The 15,936-nt window shown below is 34.4% G+C and overlaps 1 protein-coding gene across 1 annotated transcript; it reads left to right on the top strand.

The window, feature by feature from the left end:
* Positions 1-14,056: 14,056 nt before the first annotated feature.
* On the top strand, positions 14,057-15,272 carry PG986_002904 (uncharacterized protein; the record flags this gene model as incomplete). The annotated part of the gene is made up of 3 exons (XM_066839126.1): positions 14,057-14,061; positions 14,120-14,874; positions 14,980-15,272. The coding sequence occupies 3 exons, from the start codon at positions 14,057-14,059 to the stop codon at positions 15,270-15,272; spliced, it is 1,053 nt and encodes a 350-aa protein (XP_066704190.1).
* Between the last annotated feature and the right edge of the window lie 664 nt (positions 15,273-15,936).

The raw sequence follows: 15,936 nt of genomic DNA, 5'->3' as shown, positions 1-15,936 counted from the left end.
GACTAAAAACATAACGAACTTAGAGGAACGCGAAAAGCTTAGCCGAATAACCGCATAGAATTAAATAAAGCGAATCGTTAACTACTATAAAATAGCTAAAAGAAATATAGCTAAAGCTTACTAAAAAATGTATAATTAAAAAAATAAGCACCGATAGTAACCGGATTTTAATATCGGGGATCGGGTATTTATTATTAAAAAAACCTGGTTTTTTATAAAGCTTACCGATAAGCTCGATTATCCTTTAACTCGACAGCACTATAAAATCGAACGAAAAATCGGTTACTCGTATTTGCTAAAAGTCCTAAAAAATAGATAGGTTTCAAGGTTTTCTATATAAACCGATTTAAAAAATACCCGAATAACCCCTTAATCGAATAAGCGGCACGAAACCTTAACGGCGAAGTGGTCGAACTAAGCGAAAAAAAATAGGAGATATACCGTATTACTAGCTTAAAAATTTATTATCGGAAGTTATAATATTAAGTTAAATAAAAAAAATAGGATCCCGACCTAACCTAGTATCCCGTAAAGAACTTTAAGAATACGGTTAAGCAATTATAAACTTATTACGAATAAAATCCCGAAGCTTCTAGTCCCCCGATACGTTTACAGTATTAATTATAAGCGGCTGAGAATAACACGTTTAACGAGCTATACGAAAATAATAATAAACCGGCCGCCTTTAAAAAGAGAACGGTATAACGAAAAGGTCGGAAAGATAGTGATTTAAATAAAAGAATAAGTTTAAATAGTTATAGTATTAATTTTTTACTTAATATATCTCGGGACGAGCCATTCTAAAGGGGGGGTAATATTACGGCGTACCTTAAAATAGGCCTTTAATAGCCTTGCTAATTAAAGTAAGGTAAGGGTATACGAGAAATAGCCCGAGCGTTACCTAACTTTTCCCTACTTATTTAAATAAGGAAATCGTCTCGGTAAAGCTAGACCTTTTCTTTCTTTCCCTATCTTTTTCGGTTTTCTATAATAAAATAATAACTTATAGTTTTACCTCTTAAATTATTATAATTATAATATTACTCTTAATTTTTTTAATAGTCTAGAGATAAAATACCCTTTTTTAACAGTTTAAGTAAAAGAGAGTAACTCCGTTTTCGTTATAAAAGTAGTTACGGTCTCTTATTTATTTGTTTACTAATTAATAGTGCCGTTAAACAGCTTTATAATATACGCTTATAAGCTTTTTTCGGTCTAGTGAATTATTAGCGAAAGAAGCGTTGCTTATTACGATAAAGTCATCGAATTTTTTAGTTATAATACGAGATATTTTATAGAGTAAAAGTATTAAAGGACTCGGTTTACTATAGTATAATATAACGGTTTAGGATTTATATTAAATCTAGATAAGCGAGAGGCGGTAAATGCGATATTTAGTCGAGTAATAACTGCCGTATATAAGATTAAACCGATCTTTTTTTAGTATAGGTTAACCTCGCTTAGCCGTGTAAGTTCGTTAAAAGGTAAAAGTTCGTTTTAAGTTATAAGAGTTCGAAATAATCGCTCCGGTAGTTAATTTAATAATTGCGTAATTTTATCGATATAGTCGGCTTATAATAACTAAATATGTCTTTTAGCGCGGTTTCGAATAACGTTAATTCCGAGGAACTATTAAAGTTTATTACCGCCCGTAAATTAATAGTGCTCTTTTAAGAGTGTAATCGTTTAATTAATCGTATACTTTTCTCGATTTTTAAATACTATAACGATATCGTCGATATAGAAAAAATTTAATATATTCTTTTTTAAATAATAATAAGGTTTATAGGGAATTTAAACGAAACTAAGCTCGAGGAGCGTTTAAGTAAGCTCTTTTTACTATAATAATGGTAATTCTCAGAGCTTATATAAGGCTTTGTTTAATTTAATTAGTGTAACTGTTTTTTTATAGCTAAGAGGCAGTTTTATATAGACGTTTTTATTGATTTTAACGTTAATAAACGCGTTTACGGTATTATATTAGATTAGTTCTAAATTAAATTTAACCGTAATAGTTATTAGTGTTCGAAAAAAACGGCTAGTTAACGTTAACGTATATATGTTTTCGTATTTAAATATTACTTGCTAATTATTACGTATAATTAAGCGTGTTTTATATTTAATAAACCGGCTATATTTATTAAACTTATATACGTAAACTTATATATAGTTAAATACTTAGTGTTTTAAAGCTTAATGTAACGAAATTTCCGTTTATGATTTCATTTTTCGGTAATTAAGTAAATATTACTTTTCTGCTTTTTTAAAAAGTGTTTCATATAAATATACTATAAAGTTACGGTGATTCTTAGGTAAAGTCGGTATTTATCTCCTATAGAGTTTAATGTTTTTTAATAGTACCTTTAATATTTAATTAAAAAAAATACCGAGGAGCTAAACTTTATCTTATTAAGTTAGCTCGGCTTTTAATTTAAAAATGCCTTAAATCGTGCTTTATTTACGTTCTTCCTATTAATTAAGTTTATAATAATAAACACTCTTTTTACGTTAAACGTAAACTATTAATTTATATATTAAACGGGAGGGGATTTTACTTTATTTAATAATGCGCACCGGAGATCGAGTAGGACTATTTTCGAGCTTATGTAATTACGATCTTTATTATTAATAAAACTCTTAATAGTACTAGTAAAAAGGGAAGCCGGCCGGGTAAGCGATACCTCGGGGGTTAAAAATAAAATAAAAATTACGATAATATAAAAGTAATTAATCCTTTTCGTTCCTTTCGTTCTTAATTACTTATTAAGGAGATAGGATTTCTTTTTTATTTAACTTTCCGGGCTCGAACTACTTTTAATTATTAGATTATTTTTTTTACTATTAAAACTGGTCGATATATCCTTATTTTTCTTTTAAGTCGCTATACTTAGCGTTAGGTTACTTTTTTCTAAAAGCGCCGTTAATTATAAGAGTTAGTTTAAAGCTTAATAGTTAACTTCTTAAAAATTATCCCGTAATCGTTAGATAGCGCCATTAAAAACTAAGTTTTTATCGAATATTACGTCGCGAACGGCGAATACCTTATTAATTAATAAATTTTATACCTTATAAATATTAATTAAGTTATACTTAATAAGGTATTTAATCTATGCCTTCGGGTTTAATCGTTTAAACCGGTATAATTTTTTAAGGCGTTAACCGTTAAAATATAAGCTTTATATTCGTAGACTTTAAAATACGCTAAGTTTAATTACTTTTTCGCCTTAAAGCTGCCGTTTTTATATATTATATAAACGTAAAGAGTTTTATATAAGGTTTTCTAATAAAAGGAGTACTTAAATGTTCGATTATTTAAATAAATTATTAATTTCTAGATTTCTTTTCATAAGAAATTCAGGAGTTTTAAGCCTATTTTTATCGCGCGAGCCTTTTCTTTAATTATACCCCCTAAACGTTCGGCGGCTTTATTTTATAACTAGGTATACGGCGCCGATAGCTCGAGAAAGATAAAATATTAATTTTATAGCTAATATATTACGCTAAAAGTCTTAATTAAAATCTCGTTGTTATACTTTATAATTCGAACCTTAAGGCTATATTACTTTTAAAAAAGCTTAATAAAATAGCGAAAGGTTGTAATAAGAGTTATTATTTCTCGATTTTTAAAATAATAGTCTTAAATTATTCCTGTATATTAATTTATTACGAGTATAACGTTTTTATTACTGTTAAGGTTTAATTTAAAGTTATGAAAGTTTATTATAATATAGTAACCTAGTTCGGTTAAATTTATTCTTAGGGATTATTTAATTTAGCGTTTCGCTTTTAATATACCGTATGCTTTATATTAAACGGTAAAAAGTTTCTTTATTTTTACCCCTCGAAAGTGATTCGTTAGGTATAAAATGGCTTCGGGTTTAAAATAATTAAATCGAAAATGTTATTTATTATTTAATATTAAACTCGGAGCTCTTTTCGTTTAAGAGTTAATTTAGTTTTTACGCGTATAGAAAGTTACTAAGGTGTGAAACTCTGGGATATCTTTAATAATAAACTGATTAAATTTTTTCACTAAGTGGTAAATAATTGTGTTATCTTTTCGGCGTAGGCAGTTATTCGGAGCTTTATTATTCTATTAATACCCTTTTAACCGTAAGAGCTTAAAAGATACTAGGTTATAGTTAAAGTTTTTATAATAAGCTACGTTTATTAGTTTTATAATCGTTTTTTTTTCTAAGTTATTAACGGTAATATTAACGTTTCCGTAGCCGATAATTTAAACCGAGTTATCTCTTATATAAACCTAGTTATTTAAGTGCGCTTACCGGAATCGATTAAATCGACTAATTTAATTAAAAATATAAATAGTAGTCTTTAAGTCTAGGATTACTAAGTTCTTTAAAGGGTAAGTGGCCGTAGTGAAGGCTCTCTTAGATGCTTATTAAATAATAAAGTAACCTTTAGTTTTATCGATTATTCGTAGCGCGAGTTATTAATTTAAAGAGTCTTTTAATTTTTTTAATCGCTTAACTTTTTTTACTAGCTTTATATGTATATTTATATTATATTCTATAAATCTTTAAATTAGTTTTAATGCTCGCCATCCTTAAAAAGCCTTATTCGGGAAGAGATAAAAGCAGTTAATTAAGGTATGTTTACCGAAGCATGCTCCGCATTTCGTATCGGTCTCCTCTCTCTTCCTTTTAACGCTTATCTTTTGGGCGTCCTTTCGTAATTATGCTAATGTCCCTTTCGAGGCAGTATTAAGACTAAACCTAGAGGCTTTCTAGCCCGTCGTGCTTTAATTAGAGTTTTATACATAAGGTTTATCTTTAAGAACGTCCCTAAAAATAGTAAATAATTCTTTAAATACTCTTAATACCGGAGAAGCCTTTATTATTATTTTCTAGAAAATTCTTAAGTTAAAAGCTATTTTCCGGTACTCTATTTATCCCGAATAAATATTATTTTACCAATATCAAGATAAAAGAAGGGAAAAGATCGATAACTCGGTCGAACCATCGAATAATTGAAAATAAACTTTATTATTTAAATCTACGAGGTCGAATTAACCTAGCCGAACCTTTATCGAGGGGACGCAGCTAAGGCGTTACGGTATGGATGATCCGATGGATAATCCGATAGTTATTAATACCGGTCGCGCCGGACTCGCGTAGAGCTAGCACTACCCGCGAAGCAACGTCGCGGCGTATAACCAAGGACCTTAAACGCCTTAAACGCGTCCTAACAGCGAAAATAGCTCGAAAAAAGGTATCGAAAAAGGATTAAAGTATTTAAAAAAACTGATCGCTAATCTAATAACCCCCAGTAGTAGGCGTAAAGAGATTTTCCAAGTAATTAGGGAATTTCGCACCGAAATAACCGAATTACGACCGTACCTCGACGACGACAATAACGCGTTAATAACCCGCGGGGAATTACGAAAAATACTCGGAAAAGCTATCGCCTAAGCTACGCAAAATCTTAAAACTATACAAACTAAGTCCTAGGCTTAAATTATATCTACGTCGCGTAGTAGCAATCCCACTGCCTAGTAACCGAAAATTATTGTCCCAGCCCGCCGAAACCGCGAAGTAGTAATTAAAAGCGTAAATTAATCTAACAATATTTAAAAAAAAAGCTAGCAAATATCGTGCAAAGCGTTAATACGGTAATCGGGTATAGCGAAGCTATCGCAGCGAGGAAATTACTTAGCGGCGATATCGTCTTTATTTTTAAAAACGAAGCGAAAAAACATACAGAAAATAATGGATAAGTTTTAAACGCTTTCGGGACCAACGCGCAGCTTACTTACAAAAAACTCGCAATTATCGCGAAAAGGGTCCCAGCGAAGAAACTACGGGATACCTACGACGAAGCCGCGTTACTACGTAGTTTACTCGTAAATAAATATAACCCGAGAGAAATTTCGAAATATAAGCGTAGCCTGCCAAAGAATCCCGAAATACGCTACGCCTCCCTTATTTTATATACGAACTCCGTCTAAGCTGCGAAGGATTTATATAATAACGGTTTAATATAAAATTCCGAGATCTTCGACTGCGAACCGTATAACGCCAGCCTCCGCATTTAATAGTATTACCGCTATTACGGCTACGGCTACGTAATTAAATATTATCGAAAACAGTAGCGATATAGCTACTACTCTATAATAATACACCCTAAGGGAAACCAAAAGTGCCCCCAAAAAAACTACGAGGCAGGAAACGTTATATTAATTACGGCAAGGAATATACGGCGTGAAATCGCGGCTACCCCGTAGCGATCCAGTAGAAAAAACGCGTAAAAAAAGTTTATACTTACCGGCCTCGCTAATTTAAAGTCTATAATACTAACGACAGCTCGGTAAAAACAGAACGTTTATTACTACCGACAACGCTCCCTACTAGCGATAGAAAAAGGTATACAATAGTTTCGCGGAAGAGAAGCCGCCCGCGATTCGATTCGATAGCGAACAGCCAAGGTAAAGAAACACGCTCGCAAAACCGGCGCGGCATCGTCGCTTTTCTATTAACGTAAAATACTATTATAGTTTTATAATTATAAGCTTACGAATAGTATACTAGAACGTTATAATATTAAAAATAATAACGATACTTACTTTAATTAACTAAAAAAATACGATATATTAATATTATAAAAAATATAAACGAACCCTTACACGTAAACCGCGTATTACTTAAAAACAACTAGGTATCGAATAATTTACGGCGAAAGCCGAGCGGCTATCTATATATATAAACACTTCGATATCGCTAAACTAAAAATTAAAGCAGGCCCCGATTAAGCTGCCGTTATAATACCGAAAAAAAAATAGCCGCTTTACTATATAGTTTATATATTCGCTAATTTAAAAAATTTCTCGATAACGAAGCCCTTTAAGCGACCTCAATACGACTTTGTACCTTAAGCGACACTTACTCGTTAAAGACTTTAATATACACTATCCGCTTTAGAACGTATATAGCAGGAAATCGTACGGAGCAGATAACCTTTTTGCCTTTACGAACTAATAAAACCTAAAGCTAGCCACGCTATATAAAGAAATTACGAGACGACGCTACAAATAAAAAGATTCCACGCTAAACCTAGCCTGGGTAATACGAGGAACGATAATTTTATATAAAGAAAACCCTGGCTTAAAAAGTTTTAACCACAGGGCATAAGTCGTCCACGTCAAACTAGAAGCTAACTCGCTACGAGGTAGTAAAACGAAAATAGAGGGATAGAACTAAACGATATTAAATAAGGGGCTAGCACGGGCGGAAACCGAAGCACGTTTAACCGATATCGCCGAGCTAATAAGCCCGAAAAAACTAAATCAAGCTATCGATAACCTTATAGGCGACCTACGAAAAATTACCGATATAATAGCCCTAAAAAAACCCCTTATACTAATAAAAGTATACCCTAATAATTACCGGAGGTTTAAAAAGCGTAAATTATAACGAAATAATAATACCGAGCCTATTTCGCGGTACCCTCGCAATATACTTAAAACTAATACACCAAGTCGAAAACGGACTTAAAAAGAATCGTTCAAATAGCGAAAACGAAAAGCTAGCGCTACGTAGTCGCCGCTGCCTCCTACAATTCTAAAATACTTTAATCGCTCAAACAATAGGCCCGACTACGGAGCTGAACGCCACTATAAATAGCGGGAATCCCAAAATTACGACGTAACGAAAGAGCTATTAACGAGGCGCGAAGCCACGACGAGAAAGTTACGCTTTTTTCGGAAAAGTTCTTCCTTAACCTAAAAGCCGACCTTACAGACTTAAATACCGTACCGAACCACGCCCCTAGTTTTACCCCTATTAAGGCAAAGGTAACGGCTAAGGAAATAAGAGATATTATTAAACAAACGGGACCCTAAAAAGCTCCAGGGGAAAACTTTTTACTTCCTGGTTTCCTTAAAGCGTGTAAGGAACCCCTTTTTCGAACGTTAGCCGGTTTAGCGATAGCGAGCTTCCGGTTTGCCTACTTCCTTAAACGTTTCCGTACGGTAAAAGTTATCGTAATCCCAAAACTAAATAAAACAATAACCGAAAAACAGATACTTAATAAATAAAAACCTATTTTATTACTTAGTACGGTTGGAAAAGTAATAAAAATAGCTATAAACCGGCGAATTACCGAAATAACCAAAGAGTACTCGCTTTTACCTAAAAGCTAGATAAAAAACCGAACGCAGCGGTTTACCAAGCTAACTATTCGACTAATTACCGACGTCGTTCGTATAACGTAGCAATAAAAAAGCGTCGCTTCCCTCCTTTAACTCGATATTAAAAGCGCTTTTAATACAATTAACCATAAAAAACTAATTACTATACTCCGCGAAAAAAGACTACCGGATTAAGTCTATCGATAAATTGAGAGCTTTATTACAAACAAATCGGTCCACCTTCATTTCGACGGCAAGTCGTTAAAAAAGATTTAACTCCGCGCTAATATTCCGCAAAACTCCCCGTTATTACCGATCTTCTTTATTTTCTATATCGCTACACTATACGAGGAATTAAAAACGTACGAACAGCTTATTATCGTTAAATTCGCGGATAATACGAATCTTATTACCGTAAAACTAAACCACGTTACGAATTACCGAAACCTAAAAAAGCCTAAAAGATTTATAACCGCTAAGCACGTACGAAAAGGATAAAGTTCGAACCTAAAAAAAACGAGCTTATCTATTTTACTAAAGCGCGAAAAGCCTATACGCTATAGGTACGCCTCGAAAACGTTATTATAACGCTAGTAACCTCTGCGAAATTCCTCGGCGTTTAACTCTATTAAAAGTTATAATAAAAGGACTATATTTTAAAAATTAAAACGAAAATAGCAACTTAAACATTAACTTTTACCAAGCTCGCAACATTAACTTAAAAATATTCGGTACGAAAAACAAAAAAGCTTTATACGAAAATAATACGTAGCGTACTCGCGTACGGAACGTCGGCTTAATATAAAGTAAGCAATACCGAAAAAAGGCCAGCCCTTAGCCTTATAATAGTCTAAAACTCCTATCTCCGAACCGTAATAAAAACATATAAAACGACCCCCTAATACTACTTAAAAACTAAAGCGGCAATTCCTCCCCTCGACCTCTATTTAAATACGAAGGCAGTTAGTTTCGAGATACGCACGAAAACTACCGGGAAACTATAATTTCTACGCGGCACTTATATAAAAACGGCAGAGATTATTAATAAAAAACGTAGCGCAAAAAGAAAAAAATAAAAAAAACCCTAAAAGGCTATTAGCGAAGCCCCCACGATTTTATAGCTAAACAACGCTCAATTAACGTTAGCCAAATAATAACTAAATAATTAAACGGTTAAATAAACGCTTAAAGAAAAATAAAAACAAAAATAATTCTATGCCGTCACTTCGACGCGAAACCGCCGCGAATTAGCTATAAAGTCGCCGCTAAACTAAGGAGCGTACCGTCGTTACGATAATATACTCAAGCACGAAACATCGGTCCTAATATAAGTACGCACTGGAAGAATAGGGCTTAAATCGTTCCTGTTCACCTGTCGAGTTTTAAACGTCCCGACGCCGTTATATAACTACGATAAAAAACGGGAGACAGCCGAACACTTAATTTTATACTATAAAAACTTCGAGGGAAAATAAAAACAGTTAGTAAAATAATTAACACCTAATCCGCTGCGAACTCGTCGCGATCTAGCGACGCTTACTATAAAAAAGATACGGCGAAAATTATCGCAAAGTAACTTCTACGGACCGGTCGACTGCCGCTGTATAAGTTAGCAATAGAGATTAGGGGACCACCCGAACCTGGATAATCTCTCTTTAAGCCTTAAAACAAAGGTCACTAGGCTGGTGGGTAAAAACCAGCATAGTAACGTCGAGCACGTAAGGTAGATTTTACGATATTAGCAGCGTATATTTTTAGTCCAGCTTCGGCACGGTTTATTACACGAGGAACTAGGTAAATGTACCGAAGGCCTTCGGCATACGGCGTACTATTAATAATAATAATAATAATATTATTTTACCTATTAAATTAGAAATTAGTAACTTAATTCTCTATGATAGGTTTAAGAGTAATAATAAAGTCTTAATACTAGGCTTAAGAGTTAAATATCTCTGGCACTTTTTTTCGGATACTTTCGGCTATTACGGTTTTTTATTAGATAACCTAGGCATTAAAATTTCGAGGTATCTTAATAAGAGGCTTAATAAATGCACGGTAAACCTTTTTAGCTTCCGTTATTTAATAGCTGTCCTAGACCTTTTTAACTTTATAAAGGGCGGTATACTAGCCGTCTAGGTCGTTATTTTTATCGCAGCAAGTTTTTTTATACATATTAAACACGGTATTTAATACTTAATTAAAAAGCTTTTTAACCTTATTCCGATAATCTTTATATTTTTTTACTTTATAGGTATATATAATATAATCGAGCTGGAAACTAGTTTAACCGTTATCTATTAAGTCGGTAATAGATATTACTAGTGAATTATTTTAATTAAAAGCTAAACCTTTACCAATATTAATAAATAATCGTTTATTCGGTTACGCTAAGTTTTTAAGATAATCGATTTTTCGTTCTGGATTAATATATTCCTAAATTTCGAGAGCTTTAACCTTTTTCCTAAACTCGGATCCCCAGGTATCCTAGTCGTTTAGCGACTTAAAATAGGTTTTCTATGTATTATCGTTATTCGTTATTATGTAGATCCGATTAAAGTCGTGATACCTCTTATTCGAGATTAATAAGAATAATATAAAACTTTTAATTATTAAATATTACGTATATTAAATAAAAGTAGATATTATATAGTTTAAAGTGATTTATTCTCCTCTGTTTATCCTTATAAAAAAAATTTTCTCTTAGTTATTTATACCTTTTTAATTAAGGTTTTAAGGTATTAACTTAAACTCCGTGTACTAGAGTTACTATAGTAGGTGACTTATTAAGGTTTTCTATATTCTCTTAAAACTAGCCTTTCGGAGAAACCCTTTTATCTAATAATAATTAACGCTCTAAGCGTTTTAAAAAAACTTTAAATTACGCGTACGAGCCGCAGTGCGAATATATAATATCCCCTATATAACTTTACGTTACCGGCGTCGCGGTAATATTTTACAACGAAATACGTAATCGTTAACGTAAAAATTTACGAATTCCGAAAAATAATTAATCGTATAATATATAATTAATTTAAATTCGCGATCGTTTCCGCCTCGGATAAATAATATTAAAAATATAACGAATTAATTATTTAATTTACGTAACGCGGGACGCGTTAACGTTAATTAAGCCTCTAACTTCGTACGACGATAATTAAATTTCCGGACGCGTTTTAACCGAAAAATCGATTATTAAAAAATCTTTTATAAAAATCCCGACGCGTATTACGCGTAGTTTATTTTCGTACGGAATATAATTAATAAATATAGAATTTAAAAAAAGGATATATATAATTTCGACGAGACCGGGTTTTTTATAAATTAAATCTCGTTCGAAATAATCGTAACCATCTTCGATTAACGCGGAAGGCTTAAAATAATATAATAAAGGAATCGGGAATAGGTTATAATAATATAGGGCGTCGAATTATACGATTACGCTATCCCTTTATATATTATTTTTGCCGGGAAAACGCACCTTTTTTCCTAGTACGAAAACAGCCTATTACCGAAAAACTAAGTAATCGTAATTATTAAAAATAATTAAACTACGAATAAAAAAGCGAGGACTAAATTCGATATTTCGATAAATACACGAAGTTTTATACGAAGAGTATTTACCGCTTATTAATCCTTAACGGCTATAAAAGTTACTACTCGATAGTTTTCGAACTTTATTATAAAAAAAACTCGATTATTATATTTTACATGCCTTCTCATTCGTTATATAAACTTTAACCTTTTAATATCGGCTGTTTTTATACGTTAAAAAAAAGCGTACGGGAAAAAAATTAAAGGTTTTATACGGGCGTATATTACCTATATTTTAAAAAAAGAACTTCTTACCAGCGTTTTTAAAAGCGTTTTAAGCGATTTTTACCGTTTCGAATATATAAAAAAAGCTTTCGAGGGACCGGACTCGTTCCGTACGATCCGGAATATATTATTTTATAATTAAATATAAAACTACGTACTCTAACACTTCCAGGGATATTTTCCGGCCTACCTATTCTTTAAAAATTAAAAACCTTAAATAACCCGATTAAGGCCTAATCTTAAACCGAATACGTTTAAAACCGTATTATACGGCATTAAAATAGCTTTCTAACGTCGATTTTAATTAAACTTAACTAAATTACGAAAGGTATAACGTAAATAATATACCGGCTCGCTTTTTTAAAAGGTAAAATAACCGTACTATAAAAAATAAATAAAATATTTAGCCGGCGCCGCCGTATAAAAAAAAACAACTATAAAATAAAAGATTACTTCGTATATAAACTAAAGAAAACTTATAGTTTTAAAAAGATATTAATAAACAGTTATAAAATAAATCGCGCCGAAATAGTAGTTATATAAAAAAGCTTAAAACGCGCCCGCGACGCTATAGAATTTACGGAGGGCCCGGGTATAATACGCGTATTTATTAAAATAATATAAAAGTATTTAAAGAAGAGGATTCCGATTAATTTTAATATATTAAATACGTTGTGATGGAATTAATTTATATTTCGTTATACGAGGCCTTAGAAAATGTTTAATTAAACCGTGTGTTTAATTAGACCGTAGATTACGTTATTAGTATACTTTTTTATTTATTATACTTGTTTTAAATTTTCGATATAATATTTTATTCGCTTTTAAAGCGTGTTTATTTAAAAGAAATCGAGTTATTTATTAAGGTTTTTATAAATTATATTATTAAGCTCGAGTTTTTTATCGCTTTTAAAGCCGCGTATTTTACTGTTTTTACGAAAGTTAATATTAAATTTGGATTTAGCGTATTTAGTTTAGTATTTTATAACTTTAACGAGGTAATTAATAAGCTGGATATGCGTCTCTAAACGTTTATATTTAACTTATCCCGTTTAGGAACGGCCAGTATTTACGACCTTTAAACGCTGTTTAACCTTTAATAAATAACTAAGCACTTTATTTATATTTAAAAAAAGGGTGTTTACTTATTAAAGAAGCTTTTCGACGCCGATTTTAAATGCGGTAAACTAGATGGCGAAGGGTATAATTAAAATAACCTATAAAATAACCTTTATATGCGATAGGATATATATACTAGAGGAGGTTAATTTAGTATTTTTTAAACGCCGAAGAGCTAAAAAATCGCGAGTTTAGTTTAAAAAAGCCCTTATTATTAAAAAATCTTAGTAACTACAAGACGAAAAAATAAAAAGAAAGCGTTTAACGCCCGATAAAAGTAAAAATAAGGGTTCGTCGAAGCGGAGGGCGACCGGTAAAAAGCGTTATAATATTTACGGCGAGACAGGTTATAATGCGTAAATATATAAAAAAAATATAAAATTAAACGAAAAATCGGATAGCGAGTAGTTTTAATTAATTTTAAGCTTTATAATTAAATTAATTTATATAAAAAGGTCGAGAAGTGGAAAAGGTGCGTCGCCAAGTAATATATGTCGCGTAGTGGTAAACCACGTTATATAAAAATTCTTATAGTATATTAATATAATTAAAATAATAATTTTATAATTTTAAGTCGTAAAGAAATTTATTTAAAGATTTATTTAAAATATATTAAATACAAGGCTATTTTTACTAAGATTTTATTAAAAAGAAATTTTAAAAATAAAATAATATATTTAATGCTTATATTTTAAGAAATAAAACTTTTTAATAAAGTAATAAATGATAATTAAAAAGAAAAAATGAATGTTTATTACGTAAAAAATAATGTTTTAAAAGAATTATTTTACTAGTATTTTATATATAAAACTAAACATTTTTATTTAAGTAAATATTTAAAAATAAAGCAATTTCTTTTATTTTTATATATAACTATATTTATAAATAATAGCTATTAAAGATTATTAAACAAAAATTAAACGATTAGTAGCTAATTTATTCATTCTTGAATTTATTTTTCAAAACATAGCAATTATGGTGTAAACCCCCGGTCCGTTGCAGGGGTGGCCGGCTTATCTACAACATCGTGGTGCGCAGCAAGACCCTCGTCTACAAGCGCTACGCCCCGCTCGAGCCCGTACCCGAGGAGCACCTCGCAACGGAAGATCTCTCATTTGACCCCGAGTCCGCACCCCCGCCCGGCGGCGTCACGGTGGAGAACCTCTTCCTGTCATTAGACCCGTACCAGAGGGGCCAGATGCGGCGGGCGGGCGACCCGGGCACCTACTCCATACCCTGGGTGGAAGGCTACCCAGCCGTGGTGACGGCGCTCTCGACCGTGCTGAAGACAGACAACCCGACCTTCCGCGCCCGCGACCTCATCATTGGGTTCGCCAACGCGGGCGAGTACGCCGCCGTGCCCGCCGAGTTCCTCGCGGCGAGCCGCGCGGTGCCGCCCGCGCCGCCCGGCGTCACGCTGGCGCCGGAGTCCTTGCTCGGCGTCTTGGGTGTTCCCGGGATGGCGGCCTACGTCAGCTTCTTTGAGTACGTGACGGAGCCGCGCCAAGGCAAAACAATGCTGGTCTCGGCGGCGTCGGGGGCCGTTGGCCAGCTCGTGGGCCAGCTCGGCAAGATGCACGGCATGACGGTGATTGGCAGCACGGGCAGCGACGAGAAGGTCGCGTTCGTCACACAGGAGCTCGGATTCGACGGCGCCTGGAACTACAAGACGGAGAAGACCGCCGACGCGCTCGCGAGGTTGGCGCCTGAGGGGTTGGATGTGTATTATGAGAATGTGGGTGGCGAGCAGCTCGAGATGGCGTTGGAGCATATGAAGGACTTTGGGACTATAAGTAAGTACTCGTTTCCTTACCTTGCAAAGAACAGGATTGGCTGCTATACATATCTACACACCGATAGTACGCGAAGGCTGACCAAAGAATTATCATCATGTTTAGTTGCAAGCGGCATGGTCTCACAATACAACATCCCGGACCAGGACAAGTACGGGGTCAGAACGCTCATGAACATTGTCTTGAAGCGCCTTTCGGTCCATGGCTTTATCTGTGCAGACCCGCAGAACCTAGAGAAATACGGTCCCACGTTTGGCCGGCACACGCTGACCTGGCTTGCGGAAGGCAAGATCAAGACCAAGGAAGAGATTGTGGAGGGCCTGGACTCGGCTCCGGCTGCTTTCAACAGAATGTTGAAGGGTGACAAGTTTGGGAAAATGGTGTTGAAGGTCGACTAGGGCTCGACTCCTTTCCCCTTTTTCATACAGCAAAACAATGTAGTGTGGTTTAAGTCCCCCCCTGTAGGCCGTTGACACGGAAGTACAGTTCGTCTAGGCAGCCGAAACAAAAATCGTATCCCAGTTCTCGTAGAACCTCTGCTTACTTTTCAGTTTCCTTCATCGGATTGCCTTTTGATGAGCAATACATCCCCCGCCCCCCAGCGATAATCACGAAAACACGCATCTACCCGCCAAGTACCATTTTGGCGAGCCTGTGGAAGCGACAGGCTGTCCCAACCACGCCATGGAGAGTCGGGTTAAAGCTCAGCCCGGACTCGAAGTTGCCTATCATGATGCCCCGGAGCTAAGTAACCGTGGATCCGATGGGCCCGAAGTCAGCCATAACTCCTTCGGTGCCCTGAAAGGCGGAGACGATGCACCATGTCCGGTGGATGAGCAGCAGAGTCGTCGGGAGAATATGCGGGTTGCGAAGGTTCCAATTCGTCACCATAGTATCTGTTCTTGGAGAAATATGATTGGTGGCCGCCGTGGTCGGCGGCGTGGTTGGGAGCAGGTCCAGTAATGGGTAAGCTTAGCTTTTACTACGCCGTTGGCAGTCCATCCCGAGTCAAGCACCAGCTAAAACGAGGCGACGACCCTTGCAGCAACACAACAGAACCTG

Source organism: Apiospora aurea, assembly GCF_038362705.1.
Source record: "Apiospora aurea strain CBS 24483 chromosome Unknown utg000002l_segment0_segment0, whole genome shotgun sequence".
Taxonomy (NCBI): domain Eukaryota; kingdom Fungi; phylum Ascomycota; class Sordariomycetes; order Amphisphaeriales; family Apiosporaceae; genus Apiospora; species Apiospora aurea.
Note: the sequence above shows the minus strand (reverse complement) of the source record. Positions and strands in the feature narration are given on the sequence as shown.